This window comes from Numenius arquata, chromosome Z, assembly GCF_964106895.1.
Source record: "Numenius arquata chromosome Z, bNumArq3.hap1.1, whole genome shotgun sequence".
In the NCBI taxonomy this organism is placed as follows: domain Eukaryota; kingdom Metazoa; phylum Chordata; class Aves; order Charadriiformes; family Scolopacidae; genus Numenius; species Numenius arquata.
Window position 1 is genome coordinate 43,666,099 of NC_133616.1, and position 21,995 is coordinate 43,688,093.

General features: G+C 38.9%; 1 protein-coding gene across 1 annotated transcript in view; it reads right to left on the minus strand.

Moving 5' to 3' along the window:
• Positions 1 to 1,388: 1,388 nt before the first annotated feature.
• FRMD3 (FERM domain containing 3) overlaps positions 1,389 to 21,995 on the minus strand; it is a 142,035-nt gene continuing 121,428 nt past the window's right edge. Inside the window, exons 13-14 of the mRNA XM_074165959.1 lie at positions 19,283 to 19,404; positions 1,389 to 2,910 (exon numbers count right to left, since the gene is read on the minus strand). Coding sequence (XP_074022060.1) covers positions 2,315 to 2,910; positions 19,283 to 19,404 — 718 coding nt within the window. The 3' untranslated portion in view covers positions 1,389 to 2,314. The remainder of the gene's footprint in view (positions 2,911 to 19,282; positions 19,405 to 21,995) is intronic.

Below are 21,995 nucleotides of genomic sequence, written 5' to 3' on the forward strand. Positions count from 1 at the left end.
GCGTGCACACACTTGCATTTAACCCTACATAAAACCTCACTGCACTGCACATTTTCTGAGATTACATTCTCATGCAACTCAGCTATTTTCTGTCAGAGTTAAATCAAGCATAACAATACTCCTACTTCTGGAGTGCTGTAATTTACAGGGACAAGACTAAAGTTTTGATCATAGGATCTAACTTTTTTTTTTTTAAATAATTATCTCACTTACATAAGAGCCTGTACAGAACCATGTCTCCATAGTCCAGCAGGATGCCAGCTCTCACAGCCTTCAACACTGAACACCTTTTCTGACACTTTTGTTAAGAAATAATGCAAGTGAATAATTTCCCGTTAAGGCCAAAATGTCTACTTTAGTTCACTCTCCACTTCTATTAGGCTTAATGACTGCTACCTTAAGGGAAAGGATCATTTAGCTGCAAGTAGCGCAAGAAGAAATACACACCAAGTAACTAATCAATAATGATTCTTCTGGGGAACAGACTGGCAAGGGCAAACAAAGAGGAGAGAAAAAAGGCCGTTGTTTAATTTAGCCTTTGTTGGTTGGGAAATGAATAGCAATCCAAAAGTTTTCAACTGAAAAAAGGAACTCCTAAACCCTGTAACTGTTTTGTCCTTTAGAAACTGGAGAAGATTAGAAGGGAAGGAGAAATCCTCTAAGTAAATTGTCATTTTCAAACAAGACATTTGCAAAAGTTTACATGACAAAGCCAAGCCAAGATTCTCTGATACCAAAACCAAAGGAATTTATTCAGTAGGAATTAGAGATGTGTTTACAATATGTTAAATGCACATCTAATAAAATAGCCTCAAATATGTCTCCAATTCATAAATCTCTAAGCAGGAGAAAGACTTGGAGGACAAAATCAGTTCCCTAGTTCAAATGAGAAATACATCTGCACTAAGATTGAGGGGGGAAATACCTTCTCCTCTTAAATACAACCTCTGTGGTACATTTGAGGGCCTTCAAATGTTCTCAGCATTGATAAGATTTTACTTAAGTATATTCTCTAAGCTATATTGGAATACCTTTAGATATACAAATCCATGTTACACAGCATTAGATCATGTAACTGCGCTTGTAATAACAGGGAAAGAGAGTAAGTATGCTGCTATATGTGAAAGGAAGCATATTAGTATGGACAGAAAATATGTTGTCTTAGAGATTAGTAATAATGGGCATCAAGGATGAAGATGCACCTTTTAAAGTTTTTAAGCCTTTAACTGTGAGTCGGTAGAATACTTCTGTCAGCTGTACAGCCTAATGCTTTGCTTTTAAAAAGGAATACATTTTTCTTCTCTATAATTTTTAAAAGTAGGTCACTCACCTACTGATTTAACTAGGGTTTTGGCTTTTTTTTTTTTGCCTTTTTTTTTTTTTTTTTTGCTACTTACTATTATTTTGTTCCGTGTTATGTACATAATCTACATTTAGACTGAAGACTCCCTGTCTTCCAAAACGTACTTGGACCATCTTGTAGAGACCTTCTACAGCACTGATAAAGTGTAAGACAACCTGACAGGTAAGAGGAAGGGTCATTACTTTCACTTCTGCTCACTTCCCCAGGCTTTACAACTGTGCCTTTCAGAAATTCCTCTGCATACTCGGTGTCCTTTTCACCTCCCCCAGGCAGCCCCTACTGAACTTGAGTGAACTTTCTATGTATTACCCAAACCACAGTCCCTTTGTATAGAGCTATATTAAACTCATTCATTCTCCAGCCAGTAGTTTAAAAACAAATCATTGCTAAAACACTAAAAACACCCCACATGCCCTTGTGCATTATTCTTACCAATTTGTACATCTAAATAACATCAGAAGTTGTCTTTTGCTAAAAATTTACCAAAATATTTTAAACACATAAAAATGTAAAAAACCAAACAAACAGCAAAACAGAACAAGAACAAAACCTCAGCATTAACATTGCTTGTATAGGCATTGGTTAGGAGAGACTGCTGCACTAAGGAGTATATTCAAAAAAGCTTTTCTTTCAGTTTCATTGGATTTGAAAGGTCCTGGATTGAAAGGTTAAGGACAATGAAACTTGTTGTGATCCCACCTTATATGATGTAATAGATGAGCTGGAAGTCTGAAATGCAATTAAAGTAAAGCTTCTTTTTGGTTAATGAAAGGTAACTGTGTTAAGTCTGTAACTAAAGGGGCAATTTAAATATGTAAAGGGAACTACAGAGTCTGTAATGAACTGGATACGAAGACAGTTACCAACTGATGGCCCCAGGGGCATTATGGAAAGCTGGCCCTAACTGAAATTTTGAATATAGCCCTTAGTTGTATCATATTTATTTAAAATTTAAAAGCTGCCCAGCATGTTACGAATGAAGTTTATTTTGCAAGCCACCCACTGCCTAAGGGGGCAGTAATATTCAATATGAAACTGCTGAAACTCCGGCGTTTGACGGATCTCATGGAGAAAAGAGATTTGAAGGTCCGACTCCAAGAGAACAAGGAGAAGAGGGAACACAAACAACAACAGTCCAAGGCCTACAAGGAGAAGTCTGGAGAAACTCTTCACAAAGGCATTCACCTCTATGTTGCCCATTAGAAAGTCATAGCTCCACCTAAGCGCTCTCCGAGCTTCTTTCAGTTCTTCCTCCTCTGCAATCAAAAATGCATTTTCATCTGCTTCCAGTTCCTCAAACGAATCTGTATCATCTTTCTCATTCTCTACTCTTGGGCAGGTATCAAAGAGCATGTCAATCTCATCATCAACAGGGGTGGGAAGCAAACTGGCACTAGGACTGTATACCAGTTCTGAGATGGTTAAAGGTTCCTCTTTCATCTTCTCTTCCTGATCAACTGCAAGATCAGCATTCTCCCCAGTGTCCTTAACTGGGGAGCCTGAAGTCACAGGTACTGAAATCTCATCTTCCTTTGGCAGTTGGATACCTGAAAATAAAGGAGATGAAAATAGTGATCCTAAATTTCTGCCTTCCTGTCGGAAAAACTCCATCTACCAATAGTATCTAGTAGAGGTTGGAAAGAAGATTCTGCAATCGTTTTGCATATTGAAAATGCACCATACGCAATTAGCAAAAACTGGAAAAGCTTTTTGAAAAGCGCCAGAGAAAGGCAACATCTTTCACAAACTGCAGTACACCAGATCTGCTTAACTTTGTCTGATGCAGCCACCACTAATAATGGTGTAATGCAAAACAGAAAACAGAAGAGCTCATTTTCTATTGGCAACCAGACTTCTGATATAAATGAGTATCTAGTACATAGGTGAATTGGTGCTATTTGGTGTCTAATAATAGCAACAACAACAACAATAACAACAACAACAACAACAACCAAACACCTTTATTTCTTTGCGATGAATGAGGAGAAAGTGTTGAGATAATGGGTGAGGCTGGGGATTTTTAATAGAGCATGAGATACAGTAGATTATCATGATAAATTCATATTAACAGTAGACAGGATAAAAGGAGAGGAAGGCTGATGCACAGTATGAGGACTAGATATCATTGAAATGGAATGAAAATGCCTCACCTCTTTAAAAACTCCTCATGTCTCATTTTTCTTCCAATCATCTCTCCACTCTGCATACTTACACTCTCTTTTCCCCCTCTCCTTTAAATTTCTATCTCCCCCTTACAGAGGAGTCTTTCTTAGCCTTACTGGTCTGCTTGTTTCTTACTATCACATTCTTGCCCAAACCCTCTCCACTCAAAATTTACTACCCTTTTTCCACTAACAGGCTAACACTAATAGCACTAAGTCTGCAAGAAAAGCCTAGCTATTTTGCAGCTCCATCAACACTGCTGTTAAGTTGTCAGTTGCAGGAGTGAAAGGGAGGAGCATTGGGCACAGAGCTCAGAAAAAGTGATGTTAAACAGTTTTTAATTTGCCCCATGTCCAACACTCATTATGATCATCAGATGTCATGTATGTGCAAAAGGAACAGACAATGCACAGCATCAGGTGCAACACTTAGTACTTCTCGATTTGCAACGTTAAACATCTCTCCATTCTTTACTAATGACTAATCCAAATGCAACATATAGATAAGGATATAGCAGGTAAAACCAATAAAAGGTTACATGACTTGCCAACAAGTAACTCAGGAAACTCACATCAAAGTCCTACTTAAAATTCAAATTAGCCCCATTCCTTGATTTCAGCAAAAGATCTCCATAAAAAATAGCAAACTGATGTCATCAAAGATTCATTCCAGTTTTAGTACAGTAAAGATTAAGGTTTGAAGAATTTAAAATAACGTGGTGTGAAAGAAAATGTATTATTACATAAAAACAAGTAATCAGAAAAGCAGTACATCTCCAGTGCTAATTACACTAGACATGTAATGGTTTTCAGTGTGAAGTAAAAGGGTCTCAGCAAGCTCTATTAAAGTTTTCTATTAAGAGATGGTACACATATAAAAAAATAAACTAAACAGAAGGCCCATTATAGTCATTTTCAGATGAGGGAAATATAGCATGATGTAAACTATGCTATGAGGAAGAGATGCATCACTGTTCTGTACCAATATGATACAGGACAAAAATTGAAAAGCAAAAATCCCGATCATAAAGACATCTACAATAGAGGAAAATACATAGCTTAGACACATTTTGGATCACAATTCTAAGCTACAATTTTAATAGTAACTCAACTACAATTGACCAAAATTCTGCAAAGTATCTCATTTTGAGATCATTTGAAATCAAGACCAGGCTGGATGGAGCTTTGAGGAAGCTGGTCTAGTAGGAGGTGCCCCTGCCCATGGCAGGGGGGTTGGAACAAGATGATCTTTAAGGTCCCTTCCAACCCAAAACATTCTATGATTCTATGATCAGAAGCCTTTTCACATTTTTTCTTGAAAATGTCACTGATTTTTTTTTTACATTATTAGTCCTAAGAACTGTAGATACCATTCACTGTACTGAAATTATTAACTTTGTTGCTGAAACCTCCTTTCCCTCTATTTGACTAGATAGAAAAAGAATATTCTTATGCCATTGGCTACTTATCATTCAACTAGCAGTAGGCATAACTACATTTCAGTGAAGTTGGGAATACTTACTTTTTAGACTCACTGTTACAAATTTTGCATTTGTTGAATGGCAAGGTCTCACAATCTTTCCCCCGACTCCCCCTCTCCCCTCAGTTTTTATCTACCATGACTACCATGCTCAGGACAGGACATACCCATCCACAAAAATCTCAGTTTCATAACTGATACCAGATTTGTGCACTACCAGGTCACTCAGCAGTAGACCTGCCCTAAGCCAGACACAGGCAGCCAGAGCCTGAAATACTCAGTATTTGCAGAAAAATCTGCCAATACAAAGTTAACATGTCAAAATTTCATAAATGAAATTAAACAAGCAGATTAATACTTTGTGAGATGGGGCTGCTGCATTAGCAATCTTAAAACCTGCTAAGACACTTCCTCATGGAAACATCTACCGTAGTACCCTGCTGTATGCCGGAGTGCCTGACAGTTACCACAAAACCCTCCATGCGACCTCTGTAGCTCTGTTAGCATGTTCTTCAGACAATCAACAGGGTAGGTAAGGTACTCGCTAAGTCACCCAGTACATAGACTTCCAAAAAACTGGGTGAGCAATGGCTTGTTAATATCTGGTAACTTTAAAATTATACCAAACTTAATGCCAGTTGGGATGAAATGCCAATAAATGCAACATAAAATACATGACATATTACAAATATTTCTAAAAAATATTAGAAATGACAGAAAGCCTGCACTTTAAACCTACTTACATTAAATTTCTCCTTGAACAAGCCAGCCCACTCCTTACCTGACAATGCAACTTTCTGGATCTCCTTCTTAATCCATGCTTTTATGTGTCATGTTATAATTCATTACAGAAAACCTCTTCATTACAGAACACCATCCTCAGAAAACATCCTTCCTTCAGTATAGTACATTAGCTATTAAAATTTATTTCCTCTTTTAAGTCTTCCAAATGGCCCAGACAGATCTCTCCCCTGTAATTTGTTCTCTTTTCCTGCTCTCTAGGAGATAAGCTGGCCATGCCTCCAGGTGAGGTTTCACATTCTGGCTAAATCAACCAAAATGACCATTTTTGCTTCCTCTCATTTCATCCCTGAGTAAGCCAGCTTGCAAAGCTAACCTAGGAAAATAACCGTTTTCTTTCCTGGATTAGTTCTCTGATGGTTTTTCGTCTTGAACTGGCTTGTCAGATATTCTCACGAGCGCAGCACATTACCAGGGACAAAGAATGAGCAGGAGTGCTCCTTTCACCCGCACCTTGCCAGCAGGTCTGCAGAGCTGAAATGAAAACTTGCCCTCAATAAAGAAAATGCAGATGTCTCCTCATGAGCTTGATTTGATTGCCTAGCTAATAATTCCTTGCGTCAACTACCCTGCCCTCTCCTATCACAGCCATTTCAGAAATTCATCACGTTTCAGCATGAAACATGTTTCGTGCTGGAACTTACTACCTACACCAGTCTTTGCATTAACACATATACTTGCCACAGCCATCAAGAGGAGGGTGGAAACTGATTGGAACTAGACACAACAGTCTGTGAACACTAAGAGGTGAGAACAGATTTGGGGGGGGATCTTTGTCCTAAGCATAGTTCAACAAGCAGCTAATGATGGATCATTAAACCACACTCTGAGTCATTTACGAGTGCACTCATGATAACTTCAAACATAAAAGCCAAATTCTTTAAACTCTAGAGGCCAACACTAAGCACCTAAACATGTCTTTGGATACACAAGTACTACAATTTGATTTTCAGATGTGCTTTTCACTTTCTCTTAATAGGAGTGAAAGGTAAGTTGAGCCACTTACTTAGGCACCTGAATATGGATTAAGGGACCTAATTTTAACCTCCTAAATTTGAGAATCTGGGCCATAGGCCTCTCTATACCTGCTTAGATGCAAGGTCAGCAATATATCTTCACCATGTTTCCCATCATAGAGAGGACAGCTGCAGCTACTGCAAAGAAAGGTCACCCCAGTCTATGATTCTTGAGCCTTCTCTCCTTCCTCAGAGTAAATTCCAGCATGCATAACATACATACTGCACATAAACAAGAAAGATCGCATTAATTTTAATTACAACTGTATTTTTCTCAAATAACTGGCAAATTTCTCACTTCATGATTAACTTGTAGACAGAAGGCAGCGGAGGAACCTTTTCAGATCAGTGTTTTCTAAAGGGGTTGTATTAAAATTGGAATGGGTTGCAGTTCCGAGGCATACATCGCTACAGTCCACTGTTTATTGTGAGCAGATAATTTAAAAGCAACACAATAACAGGAAGGCACACATGAAACCAAAACAATTACTACTGCCAATCCATCCTACCCATACTCTTTAACTAGTATGGTAGTAAAAAAAATGACATCCTATTCCATGTCATCAAATCAAAAAAAAAAAAAAAAAAAAAAAATAATTTTGAACTGGATTTACATGTTGTTAAAACATATTACATCAAAGTAACTGCATTTTAAATCAGCCAAATGCAAGTATAAATAAATATTTTTTTCATATAAAGAAACTGAAAATTTGGAATGGGCATTAACTGCTGCTTTTGCAAGTTCATTCAGTATTTAAAAAATTAAATATATAACGCTGTTCTTTTCATTCCTTCGTATTCCCTATAACACCACAACATTTCTCAACTCAAGGATTGAGGAAGCAATTAGCTATTAGCCATGGTCAATGTAAGCCTGCAGCAAAGTTCCAGCCATGTTGCAATATACAGATAAGTATGTTGGGCCACTCAGATTTTGATGGTGTCAAAAGACCAAAATCGTAGTGTCATTATGGCACATATCACCTGCAATGCTTGTGCAGGCCTAAGAATATCACATTAAAGCACTGAAATTCAAAATCATTTTACAGTACGATAAATTTTCCAATGACACAAAGGCAAGAAAGGAGCAAGTTTTTCAGATTATTTACTTTTTGGATAGCCTTCAAGAGAATCAGTTAACCGAAGCTATAAAAATAGATTAAAAGGAAAAAAAAAATCCTCAAAATCTTCCAGTGGAGAAACAGATTATAAAAGTTAATGCAAACCCATAGCCAGTAAGCTTTAAGTACTCTGGAGCATTGCTGCAAATCCTTTGTTCCTATTCATACATAACAATTATTTTGCTACTACCCTTATAAGGCTATAATTTGGTATAATTTTGGGGGCTAGATTTTGAAAAGTCTACTGTTTCTTTAGTTAAAATGTATATTGTGTTTCAATTTAAAGTACTATAACCTAAGTATTAAATTACATTTGAGAAGACTGCTTTCTTCCAGTCTTCATTTTATATTTTTACCAGCAATTTACATCCCATAGATTAGAATCTTTTAATACATATTACTGGAATATCAAGTAAATAAGCTCAATGTTATTTCTTATATTGTATATCTATAGCAAAAGTTTTCTATACTTTTCTAGGAACTGGACAAATTTTACAGAGCCAGAGATATCTCATTACACCAGCAAGACTCAGTTCTTCCCTCCCACCAAATACTGGGATTGCTCCAAACCTCTAACTTGCAACAGCAGATAGGAACACGAACAGCTGAATAAAACACGAGTTTACAATGATCATCAGCTATGAACATGAACGTGCAAGAGATCTGACAAATGTTGTCAGGTGCTAGTGTTTCTAAAGGGGCCAAAACCAGCAGCTGAGGATTAGCAGGATGAAGGGCAGACCCAGCTCCGCTATTCTCAAGAAGCTGCAGTTGCTGGAAATACAGCACCCCAGAAAAATGTATCCTCCACTTATGAAAAATTTCAGTTCAGACATTGTTTGGTGGCCGGATATACTGCACACAGCTTTATTTGCCAGACATGCAAATACAGTTACACATCTGTAAAGGTTTTATATAGTGCAGAACGGAAAAAGTGTGAAGATTTCCTGCTTTTAAACAGAGAATGGAAAAACTACATACGGTCCAGAAAGCAGTGCTGGGAATACTTCATATAGACATGTAAATAAGTAAGACCAGCTGGGCTGCAATTAGGAAAGTTCTGTCCTACCCCTTTTACTACCTCCTCTAGAAATATTATCTATTCCTTTCACTGAATTTCACTGAATTTTTTTAGAGTTGGAAGGGACCATATAGATCATCTAGTCCAACTCCCCTGCTGAAGCAGGATTCCTTTGCTTATTTTCAATGTGGACAAAATTTATTTGTACTATGAATAGAATGAGCTTTTAGAGGGAAAGAGTGGGTGACTTTTTCACATGAGCTAAGTGCATGGATGTCACACAGAAAATGTAGGAAAGGGAAACAGAATCTAGAATTGCACTGAACTCAGATATTCCCCTACACAGGATCTATATCAAAGCAGGACCAGGACCATCGTGGCCAGATGTCCAGCCCTCAGAAGCACGAGGCCATGGATTCCTACCTTACCCATATCCCATGCCCATAGAAGAAACCTGTTCTCACTTTGCAAGTAGAGTAAATCAATGACAGTTTATGGTATCCTCTTTTTAGGCAGTGCCCTGGCTTCCCTGCTGGCCGTTCCCATTTATTTTAGTCTTATGGGAACTTCTAGAAGGGAGCAAAGCCCTCTCACAGTTGCCAGCTCACATCAGTTGCAAGCACAGTGACTCTGCAGCGTTACAACTGGCCTCCCAACTGCGTTGTGTGTCACGGCGTCCAACTAATGCCACAGCTAGCACAGCCACCACAGCCACCACAGACGCTCTGCTTGTCACACACTGCAATGGGCACTCAAAGCACAGAGACAGAAGCACAACAGAGGATGCACCACAGCAGGCGTTCTGGGGTGCCTGTCTCTAACAACCTCCCTCTGGCCTGAAAGGAGCCCACCCCAGCACTGCCGACCCCCTTCCAGAACCAGAGAAAAGGCCGAGGCAGGTAGCAGGGAGAGAGAACTATGTATCATGGGAGCAGGAATGAGAAGGCGAGATACATATGTCAGCAGCTCAGAGAAAGGGGAGGAGCTGGTGAAGTGACTGCAGCGACCCCATGTCTAGCACCAAGCCAAAGAAAGCAAGGCTGAAAAGAGCTGGGCACTGATGTGAAAGCTTAGCACCCAGGAAAAGAACAAGTAGGATATTTCAGCATCCCCACTCAGCAACAGGGTTCTCCCAAGGAGTTACGCCCCTTGCCATGAGTTTTCACAGAATCACAGAATGATAGGGGTTGGAAGGGACTTCTGGAGATTGTCTAGTCCAATCCCCCTGCCAGAGCAGGTTCACCTAAAGCAGGTAGCTTTTGCACAAGCTAACTTCAGTCCTTAGGTTTCATATGCTGATATACAGGTTTTATGCATGTGTACACCCAAAGAAATAACATCCTATAAATGGTACTGCAAAATCAAGGTTTTTAAGAACCAATGCAGCCCCAATGTACAAATCTGTTACTAGACTGGTGTCATATTAAACCAACAAGATGCCTTGTATCTATTTGAAGCCAGCATTCTCATAGACACTATACTTTCCTGAGTGGTAAATTCATGAAGCAAAGGCAGGTAGGAGCTGTTGCTACTCAGAGACAAATCACTGCAAGAAGCAGGTTCTCCCATATCTGCTGCTCTTAACTGCTTTATGATTTTCAGATGCCAAAAGTGTGAGAATATTCTAGTCTTTGCCAGAACATTCTCAGTTATTTCTTCTGTAAATGCTAATTTCTGAAATGAAGATTCAATACAAAGGCATAGTTTTATATAGGTGCATGGAAACTGAAATCTGTCAATCTATATAAGCAAAAATATCAAAAGTAAACAGTACCACAGAAAGCATGGAGAAACAAATTTTGAAATGTCTTCATTAAGGAACAAAGACATATAGGTTGATAGAGGGGCCAATCTATCTTTGGCAAAGGGATTTGGTATAAAAACAATAAAAAACCATAACCTTCATTTTGATTGCTATCCAAAGCAATACTGAATACTTCTTGTTCCTTGGGTTGCACTTCTGTTAGGTGTAGCGAAAAAGGGATTCGAATCAGACTCCTTTCCCCACCTGCTACTCCCCATCCCCTCCCCCCCCCCAGTACTACTATTCACTATATTACATTATTCAGTATCTAGAAAAATAAAAAGTTATGATCTGGCCACAACGTAGTTGCAGTAAAACACTAAACTGTATCCACTACTGTATACAGCTGACATTCAAAATCTGCTACCAACCTATCTGCTAATTTAAGGACTAAGTTTTGTTAGAAATTATCACTGTTTCAAGGTATTTCTTCACCTCAGTCCAAGAAAACTACAAGGGCAAAATTCCAGTCGCCCATTTGTTAGCAATTAACAAATAAATCCACAATTTACTTAAGATACTAAAACAAATAGCATTTAAGTCTTATTCATTCACCACTTGCAGCTCCGGTCCTGTCAGTAATTCCTTCTTATTCTCTGCTGTTCTCAATGTAACACTGTCATTTACGGTACAGTTCCTTTCCAAGAGACCATTATTAGCATAATAAACTATTGGGGAGAGGGAGGTTTGAGTAAAATAAATGTAAATTTACCAGCCCTTCTGGCTGTGATCTTGGAGCCATGCCGCAGTAATCGAATGCACACTTCCTTGTTGCAGTGGTTAACCATCCGCAAATGAATGCTTCTCTTGGTTTGGATTTTTACAAGACATTTCACCATTTTGACTATTAATTCCTCTTCTCAAAGTCTTGTAAAGGCTCTACCCATACCAGCTTTGACCTTTTATTGAGTTCCCACTGAGTTTTAAGAGACTAACACAAGTCACTCTCAATGAATCAAATGACAAGCTTCTAACATGGCCAACAAAAATATCCCAGCAGGGAACAGAACGAGGGGTTATTTTTAAACATTTCCAAATGCCTCATAACGTACAATACAAACTTCCATCTCAGTTAGCAGTTGCTAGCATAACAGCTGAACCACACACACAAGCATAAAAATATCCAAGGCATCAAAACATAGCACAGTGAAACAAAAGGTTCTGTTACATTTAGGGTCTGTTTTTCACAGAACAAAATGACACTGTGGCTATTCTTTTTCCAAAGAGCTTCAATTTGGCCACTGACGTCTGTTCCCCACCACTGCCTGGAAAGTATTTGTGGAAATGTATAGATACAAAAGGAAAAATCCTATGCTGTGCTTACAAACCTTAGTCACAAGGCAAACCAATGACATTAAAATGGTTTCATTTCAAGCCTAGAATCAAAGTTGACCTGCCTGCGTATAAGCAAGAAAAGAAAATTCATAAGTTTGGGAAACTTATCTCTCTTTGCATATGTGCTCCAGCTCCCACTTGTGGACAACTATTGGACATCTTCATACGCACTAGAAAGAAGTGTTGCCTAAGAAGGCTCTGCACTTCTCTGTCCCCATCCAGCAGAAACATGCAGGGTCCTAAAAAAGGCATGACGCGTATATGCTGGCTGCTGCCAACTTGCTCCAGCTGGAAGCTGGAATGCAACCACATGTACAGCATCTCATTCTCCTAGCGGGAGAAGAGCTCTTACTGCGTCCACTGAAACCACAGAGAGGAGATGAACCGAAAGGAGTGTACTGGGGAGGAGGTAGTCTCTCACTACCCAGAATACTTACCTGTCATGTTTACAACATGTTGTGTCATCCAAGTCTTCGTTATCTGACGTCCTTGTTCCCTCTGCACCATAAAATCAATTATATGCATTCAAGTATGTGAGAAAGAAGGGGGCAGAAAGTCCTGCAAATGTGTATTTTACACCAAGTGATTCTCATGAAAGACACCTGGTTCAATGGAGCTTTTGGAAGGCATCTTTACATGGCTCTGCCTGGCCCATAGAATATGAATATTCACTGAATTTCACTGAATTTCACTGAATTTTTAGAGTTGGAAGGGACCATAAAGATCATCTAGTCCAACTCCCCTGCTGAAGCAGGATTGCCCAGAGCATGTTAGAGCATGTTACTCAGGATTGCATCCAGGCAGCAGTGCTCTTTTTTACTCCTTCCTCCTGCAGGGCAAATTCTCCTCTCTTCCTTTCCTTTCCTTCTCTGCAAGTACTTCCTTGTGGGCCTGAGGAAAGACGAAGTGCCCCTTTGCTCCGTTTTGTCTCCATTTTGTCACCACTTCAAAAGTAAGATTCTGTCTGCTTTTCTCATCTTTATTCTCATAACTATTGTAGCAACCAAAAGAGGATGATTAAAATCTCACTGAAAAGGGCTGAATCTTCACTGTGTACACAGCTACAAAAACTGGAAAGCACCAATTCTTACAATAACCACCACCATGTTCAATAAGCAAAGGAAAACCTAATCGAGGACACAGGTGTCACCTGGACAAGGCTGTGACCGATTTCCAGCAGGAGCACATTCATGTCAATGAATAAGCATGTATCATTCATGTTTCATGTGACCATGCTCATGCAAAAGAGGAATGACTGTGAGATTTCAAGTCACTGCCCACAAATCATGTATACAAAACTAAGTGAGATTCATGGTGCAGCTGAGTCAGCAACTCTCTGTCTCTATTTCTGACTCTCAGCAAGTAAGGAACAGGCTCCATCTCCTGAGAGAGAAAAGACTTTGCATGACCTGACGTAGGCAGCACATCCTGCGCAATGGCTGGAAGATGCTTTTCAGCAAAGATTTTCCAGACAAGGAGCCTGCTTCTCTCCTACAAAGCTGCCCGCGACTCTCTGCGTGCAGAAGAGAGCCAATAAGACGATGGGTCCACCCTCAGTAACTAGTCAGGTTTGCAGCTCTTGTCACTGTCCTTCTTCCTAAATTACTACTCTACACATTACACAGCTGAAAGGCTGGGAACTGTGGCAGAGAGACCCTTAGCATTCATGCCCTGTTACACAGGAGGAAGAAAACAGCAGATGGTTATATAACTGCTCTTTAAATCAAAACATACGGTTCACAAAAGCAAAAAAAAATCCCCTCCCAAAACCAGAGAACTAAAACTAATAAAACACTCTTCAAACTAGTATCCTTCCCCAGCCAGTGAAAATTGTGAACAGGAAACGTCTATTCAAGCATAACAATTTTAATGTGTTTGTGAAAAGGAAGTATATCACCTGTCTTCAGATTTTGGAGGTATCTGATTATGGTGATGGGGGCAATGTTGTTTTGTTTGTAACAAAAGTAATTATCTTGTTTTGTGGACACATGGCATGGTAAACACATGAAAATCTGAGAATTTGTAAATAAGTTACAAAGCAAAGCTGGCAGAGATAATTGTTGTTAGCATTAGGTATAGCATTAGGTTACCTTGAAGCAAAAGGTATACTTGTAAAAAAGGTGTTTTCAGACCGTGTAGGGTCTGAAACCTGTGTAGGGTCATTTACATCGTTAGAGGACTGTAAATCCAAATTAGTTGGTTAGAACATGGAAATGATGATGCACGCAGGGTTGTTAAGATCTCCTGAGGCCAGACCACTCTTTGGGAGACTCCCCGAAACTTGTAAGACACAGTAGTGGGAGAAACTTATGATGACTAGACTTTATTACAGAAACGAGAGAACTATCTCAACATTAAAAAACTACCAAAAAACTAGTAGAAAAACCTGACCTAAGGATGGTCACTTTGACCTCTACTAAATTTAATGGTCTAGTAGAAGAAATTAATTATCTCTGCAAACCACAGGAATCTTATAATAGAGCCATTATTTTATTTAGAAAAGCCACTAAGAAATCATGATGAACTCATATATATTACAATTTTTGTTATCATACGTGCACACACACCAGGTACAAGCAGCTGGGGAAAAGCTGTTTGACGCTACATGACACAAGATGTTTCATGATCCAGTCTATCTGATTTATTAAGATAAATCATGTCTTGTGTACAGTAGGTATGCTTCTAAAATATGAAAGTTGACAAGCTACGTATTAGTTCCATTCAGAGAAACAGCACTAAACCATTAACTTTTGTTTCAATAAAAATTAAACTTAACAATACTGAGCTGTGCCCAGGGAAAAAGGTGCACTAGATAACCTGTTACAGTGACCCTGCTGCACAAACATAACATGTGAAGAAATGCTTAACATTATTTCATATTTTACTGGCATATTTTTAAAATTTATTCATACTTTTATTCATGAGTGGCCAATTTTTCATGTGTTGTTGCCTAAGCTGTAGCCACAAAATCTCCATATGCCTCTGCTCTACAACCGAAGCCTGCCTGATGAGAACTCACACAGACAAACAGACAACTAGACTGGTAGTAGCTGGTGTGTGCTCGTTCCCGTATGTGCTTGTAAGATGCAACAAAGACTCCACATTATAAAGTAAAGATATTGTTCATGCCAATTAATTGCCATTAATGCAATATTTCTTATGCTTGAGTGACACACAAAAATAAGTTTGCTAAAGGAAAAGAGCTCTCTGTACACAACTCAGATGCACAGGCATACAATTTCATAAGAAAAAAACTCTTAAAAGATCAGTGAGGACAGCTAAAAAGTGTGTAACTCTGGGGAAGAAAAAAACGAGGAATATGGATTTTAAACAGGAGGAATTTAGAATAAGTCTGTGTCACCAACTCCCTCTTTTCTAAAATACCATGCAAGGTAGATCAATCAACAAAATGACTGAAGCATGCTGCTTTCACTTTGGTTTCTCCAAAGGCAAAAATTAATGTCACCAGGAAAATAATTCATGTATGAAAACCTGAGCTCACAAGTATCAAGCAACTTAAAAGAAGTTTTTATCACTTTGTCAAAACCACATTAATATCCCGTGACTCAGAGGTGTTATTTTGCCTTTTTGGTTTGTTTTTTTCTTTTAAATTGGACTATACAAATACATGAAGCCCTGACAGCATTTGGTGCTGGGAAATCCAAAGACAATGGTCTACCACCTGCAAAAAAATTGCCAAGTGACCAGGACAGGCAATAATCTGTCTCACCAAATCAGATGGTGAAAGAAGTCAGCAACACACTTTCAATAGCAATACCAAAAGAAATGTGTTCAACTGCACATGGAGCAAGGACTATGGAAAGGACCTAATAGGACCATTCAGAAGGACTTAATTTGGCCATCTGTGACAAAGATGAATTTTGCAATCACACTTCTGGACACCCTTGAAACTTTCATGGCTAGGTGCTTTTGAAGAATGTCTTCTGGGTTCAAAAGGTAGAAATGATCTCTCCAAACATATCTGACACCCATACATGTAAAATATATTCCATGTGACAACCTTCTACGCACAACAGTAATTTTATGGTTGCATCTTTACCATGCCTCTTTCCTCCTTCTGAGACAGAAAGGACATCAGTACAAAACAAGAGTCAGTAACAAGAAATGTGAAAGCCTAAAGAATCCTAGCAGTAGCCACAAAGCACTGAGAGATGACCTGTAAAACCTAAGGCATGAGGACTTGCGATTAGTTTTTCAATTTGATAAAATATGTATTGGCTGGTGGCCAATCTCTTAGATAAGTCATTTACATAACTATAATTTAAAACAGGAATAAAAGCACATTTAAGTAAGAATATCAATTCAAACCTGGGTAGTAATTAGTAATTGGACACTTGTAGATGGCCTCTAAGTGCAGACTGAAGAATTGCCTCTTGAAGAACGAGACACCAATAGACAAACTCAGCACATTTTTGCCTGCCATTCTAATAAAAAAATAAAATGCTATTACTTGTTTTCAAATCCTCTCACTAAGAGTCAACTGCTAAAGCAACTACTACAGTGATATCATGGGCATCCAGTATCTTTCTTCGCACAATGGTAATTTATGACCATGTTTAATGAGCATACAGTTCCTTACATGTCTGCAAAATCACTGGACGCTTTGTTTTTTTGGAGGGCAGCTTCACTTCAGCATGACAGCCTGCACAGATCTGTAAGATGGAATTTCATATGGGAGAATGGCTGTGCTTTAGTTGTTTTTCAGTATTTGGTTGTATCATGTTTATTTTCCATCTGAAAGGATTAGCCTAAGGACAAGGCAGGCTAACGCTGCTCAAAATCCCCTGCAGACTCTGCTGTCACCATCTCTGATGGCTTTGTCCCCTAGCAACTATCAAGTAATTGGCACAAACTCTTCCATCTCAGCAGGCAGCTTCTGTAAGCTCAGTTTCATACCACCCAGGCTCAGTCAAATCAGAGTTCAACTCTACAGAAGTTTCAGGAAGCAGACACTGAGGCCACCATATTTTTAGCGATGTATTTTGCTCATAATATATAAATCCAATTTAAAATTAAGATCAAGTAAGTTTTGCTCAGTTAAAAGACAAAATTGTGCACTCTCCTGAGCCTGCCCAAGGTATGCACGGCTGACAGTATCATTACAGCCAGCTCTGCTAATGAGTTGCATGGGCCAATCTACACACCACAGTGCAGCACCATGTGAAGGTCTCAGCCATCAGCAGCTGGAACATCTGTATGCATACAGCAGCACCTTGCAGAAATACAGGCGAGGGACACCTGACCTAGGTAGGCCTGCGCTGTGCTCTCAAGCGCATCTGCAGGTCCTCTGGAAAGCATGCCAGAGTGCCCACCTCTGCCTCAGGTCCGGACTTTTAGAGAGAAGCCAAGGCTGTTGCACATGTGTAGCACACTAAAACTAGCTTCTCAATGCAGTTGAGTCCATCACAGGGCTAGCTGCCTTACCTCTCCCTGCCTCCTCCTCCTGCCCTTGCCCAGGACCTTGTCCAACCCTCTCTGACAAGCCACTTAAAGGTTGAGCCAGCTGGTGGTGGGACACTGTACAGTTGGGGGAGAGGGGACATTGTTGTTTTTCTTATTTATTTGGGGTTTGGTTTTTTTTTTAACTTCTTCTCCCAGTTCACTCTGGAGTCATTAGTGCTGGTGCAAGGGAGAAGATGGGAATCCACAGAAGTGGACTGACTGCATGTGGGGAAGAGAGCCAGAGTCAGTGTCAGAGTGCTGTGAGATCAGTTCAAGCTGCAATTTGATAATATAGCCAAGTTCACTGCAGGAAAATATTGTAAAAGAGCTAAGTACTGTTAACTTAGCAGCTGGTGGTATTTAACTATGCACAACATATTCTAGAGGAAACCCACCAGCAAATATTTCTATTAAATCGTAGTAACAACAATCTGTCAAAAAAGGAAACATGACTTTCAAACTTATGTAATACATACATTTGAAACCAGCACTCTCTGTTGAGTATATAGCAATGGTAAGTCAGCAGTTTCCAAAAATGGATTTCATTGCTTAGAGTTGTAAGTGTGGCACAGCAGTCTGACAAGCAACAAGCTGTTATTACTCTGCAGTGGTAGCAACCGCCTAGCAGGAACACTGTGTTTGGTACTTGGCTGCCAGAAAGTGAATTCTCAGATACAGGTATTTCACAGCAGAGGTAAATAAGTAATTGTTAAAATTAGCTATATGTCAAGCAGCTACTACTACTCATTATAATAAGCTAAGTAAACAGACCATCAAATTCATCTTGTTCTTACTACATTCAGTGTTGAAACTCTGAAGAATGAACAAAGTATCTTCATATGACTCCTATAAAACCAAATTAGGACGTACTCCCATGAAAATGAACTTACTTGCTCAGCTGTTTTCTGTTTCCTGTTAACTGTCCACAACAAAGCAGCAGCAGGTCTTATTTCCCAACTTCTGAAACAATTAGCTCACAAAATCTCAAGTAAGAACCACTATTAGGTTTTTTTGGCTTCCTTTTTTATTAGGAAGAATGCAGTTATCCTCATTTAAACTGGCTAAGATGTTCATACCATTCTTTGTAATGACTGCATCTCAAAAAGCTCGGTGTCAAATGTGATTGTTAAAATATCAAGGAATAAACAACTACATGAAAAACCTTTTTCTACAAAATGCATTCAAAGTGATCTTCCAATAACATCTTTTTTTTGTCTATGGGATTATATTAGCAGAGACTCTTTCCTAGCTGACCTTCAAATAACATCCCTTTTAGTCAATGGAATTAAATTAGCAGAGTTTTTCCTAACACTAGAACAGAAAGAAAGAAATATAAAAGCAAAGGGAAGCAAGAAAAATGGCACACCTACCAGTAAACTGCCAGTTTTCACTCCTGAGTAACTGCAGTTACTGTTTAGTAAAATGGTGCTATGCTGAATTATTTATTTCCTATTAAGTTCCTTTCACCTGACAATCTAAAAAAAGATTTTTGAAACAGAAAGCTTAACCGCAGTAACTTTCCTCACAATGTATCTCACATGAAGCTTGTGCACAGTTCCTTGAGCTAGTCATCATTTCTCAGACGTCCAGAGGCTTAATGGTGTACTGGAAATTATTAGATTTTTTTCTATATCCCTGAGTCAGTAACACACCTCTTTCCATACATTTTATAATAAGTATTGGAAGTGTTTGGCAGTAATCAGGTAAGTGACTCACCTTCATCTAAAGGAACTTCTTCCTCCTCACTGGGAGAAGGAAGGAGGGGCTGTAAAGGTTCCATGTTGATTATGAGTTGCTTGTTCAATGAGGGAGAGCTGCGACTCTGGGTAATGCTGGTTCTAAAAGAACAGGGAAAACAAGATCAGTTTATTCACAAGGAAACAACTGCAGTCCAATAAATCTCATCTCAGAATTGTTTTGTATAAGTTACAATAGGCCTTGGGCTATCACAACAAGCTGTGCACATTGGACACTGCTTTCAGCCGTGTTACGTTGCACCCTCAGCAGATATAAACCTTTCAACATTTGAACTGTAAAAGAAGGTTTTGTGCTGGCTTTCTTCCCTTTACCCAGGCTGACTCTTTCTCATCTCATGCAAGATTTCAGTGTGTTGCTCCTCTCCACACTGCACAGCAGACAAGTATTTGACTTGAAGGAAGGGTAAGGTAGAGAGGATACAAATCATTTTCTTGATGTTGTTCCATTGCCTCTGGGACTGGGTAAAGGATTTGTTGTGGTTTGTGCACTGCAAACTAAAGACTAAAGCAGGAGCAACCGTATCCTTTCCGTTAACAGTTACACAGTGCTCTCATTCTCACGCACCCCAGACATTGCCTGTACACCATGCCTTCAGGTGCTCAGGCTGGTTTTCTTTCTTGTCTTATTTGGCTTTAACAGGCTTTCCTGGTAGCAGGTGTTGAACTTGCTCAAGAAAGGAATTCTGTTGATTCGCTTCAGTCATGAGGCTCATTAGCCTAAAATCATATTACTGAGAAAATAAAATGGCTCTTTAGAATGTTATCTAGCACTTACATGATACAGGCCTAAAGCAAGAATCCTGCAATAAATAGGAACCCTTACAATATAAAATATTTACTTTTGACAAAAGCAAAGATTAAAGGGAAGAGGATTCTACATGACTTAGAACGATACACAGGTACAGTGCTGAAGTTTCACAAAATGCATTTCAAGTTTGCACAAAGACTCAACTTACAATTCCACGTAGACAAAAAAACTGAACAAAGCATCTACTGCAAGTGAAAAAATGGGACTGTGTGCTGCTGAGAGTTTAGGTAAACTTGGGACACAGATGTCCTACTCTAAGTTACATTACATGTCATTAAATATTCTGTGGGGATAAACAAGCTTTCTTGTTCAATTGCCATGATTCGTTGCTCATTAATGTATGCCCAAAGCTACTTCTGTCCTCATTTGCATTCTGTGAGCAGTCTCTAATAACTATTTAGTTTAAATTTTAACTATGCAAAGAAGTTTTTCACTCAGATTACTGTAATTAGAATCACTCCAGCCCAACAGTACCTCCATAGACTTGTTATGCATCCCCTGGATCTCTGTGCTTGCTGTAAAGAGCTATCAAGCAACTCCCAAAATAGGAGTTGTGCCTGGGAGCACTCCTAAGGCTCCTACTCCATACTTATTTACAAAGATCCCTCGTTCGGGCATGCCCTGAAAGCAAAATATTAAATAATTTACTGTATATTTGTCAGAAGAGCTTGCCACCTTGTTAATCCTGCACACTACACCCTCCAACAGATTTTCAATCTGTAGTGTTTTAAGTGTAATATCCAAACACAAAGATATTAAACAGCAAGCTCCTCACAAGTGCATATTTCTTTCTCAACGCAGCCACGGTAGCACTGAATTGTCTTTAAGGGAAGGGGCACAGGGAGAGAAACTTAGCATATAGAAAAATACGTATATATTTACCTTCAATCGTATAATTTCATATAAATGTTTTGCATGTGAAAAACTACCGTTTCCTGTCCCCAAATCCTCTTTCACAGAGTAACTTGTTTCTAAAGGTTGCTTTTTTCGGAGCTGAAAATTTTCTATGCTTTTGCCTTCTTGTGCCATCAGAAGGACAAGCTATGTACTGGTGTCTCCCATTTCAAAATCTCCATTATAAAAACACTTGAAATCATTACTCTTTTTCTTAGTCTTTCTAAGAAACTGAGCTAGGAGCTACCATAATATTGTAAACGCAAGCTTTTTAAGAAGGTTAATTATAAAATTATACATTAATATTTATGGGCATTAAATCCATATGACATTGCTCTGTAAACTTACTTGCCCTCTGATCTGTTTATATACATTAAGAGTTTTAAACAGTTTGTTTAAAATACTTTAAATACTGAAATAAAAGAAAAGGGAAATACAAGATAAAAAGTAATTTTACCCTCAAATCTTTTCTTATCCTATGGAAGGAAGAAACCATACGGAGAGTAGGCAATAAGCTATTTCCTCATGTGAGTTACTATTTTGATTTAAAATGCATTTGTGTCCCCAAGTAATCTACCCTGCCTCAATGATGGACCTATATTCTGCCTTCTGTGTTCTCAGTTAACACATTCTAGACTGTCACTCCATTTTTAACTGTCATCTGCAAAAGCATGTTCAACAGCATCCCTGCATGGCCTCACTATTAATTACATAGTAGGGTTGGACAACATACTTATAAATATTAGCTGCAAATGTATTCCTACCCTTTAGTAAAGAAAATTTACTTTTCTCTTAAATATAGATGGAATACTCATATTCAACTAAATATAAAGGCAACACCCAGCCCCTGCCCCTGAAAAAAATCACAAAAAAAACAGGGATATGGCTGTAGAATGTCCAGAAAGTTAAGCAACCATATAAGAAAGTTTTTAAATAGCTTTTTGCTGCTGGCCTCTTTCTTCTCTGCCAA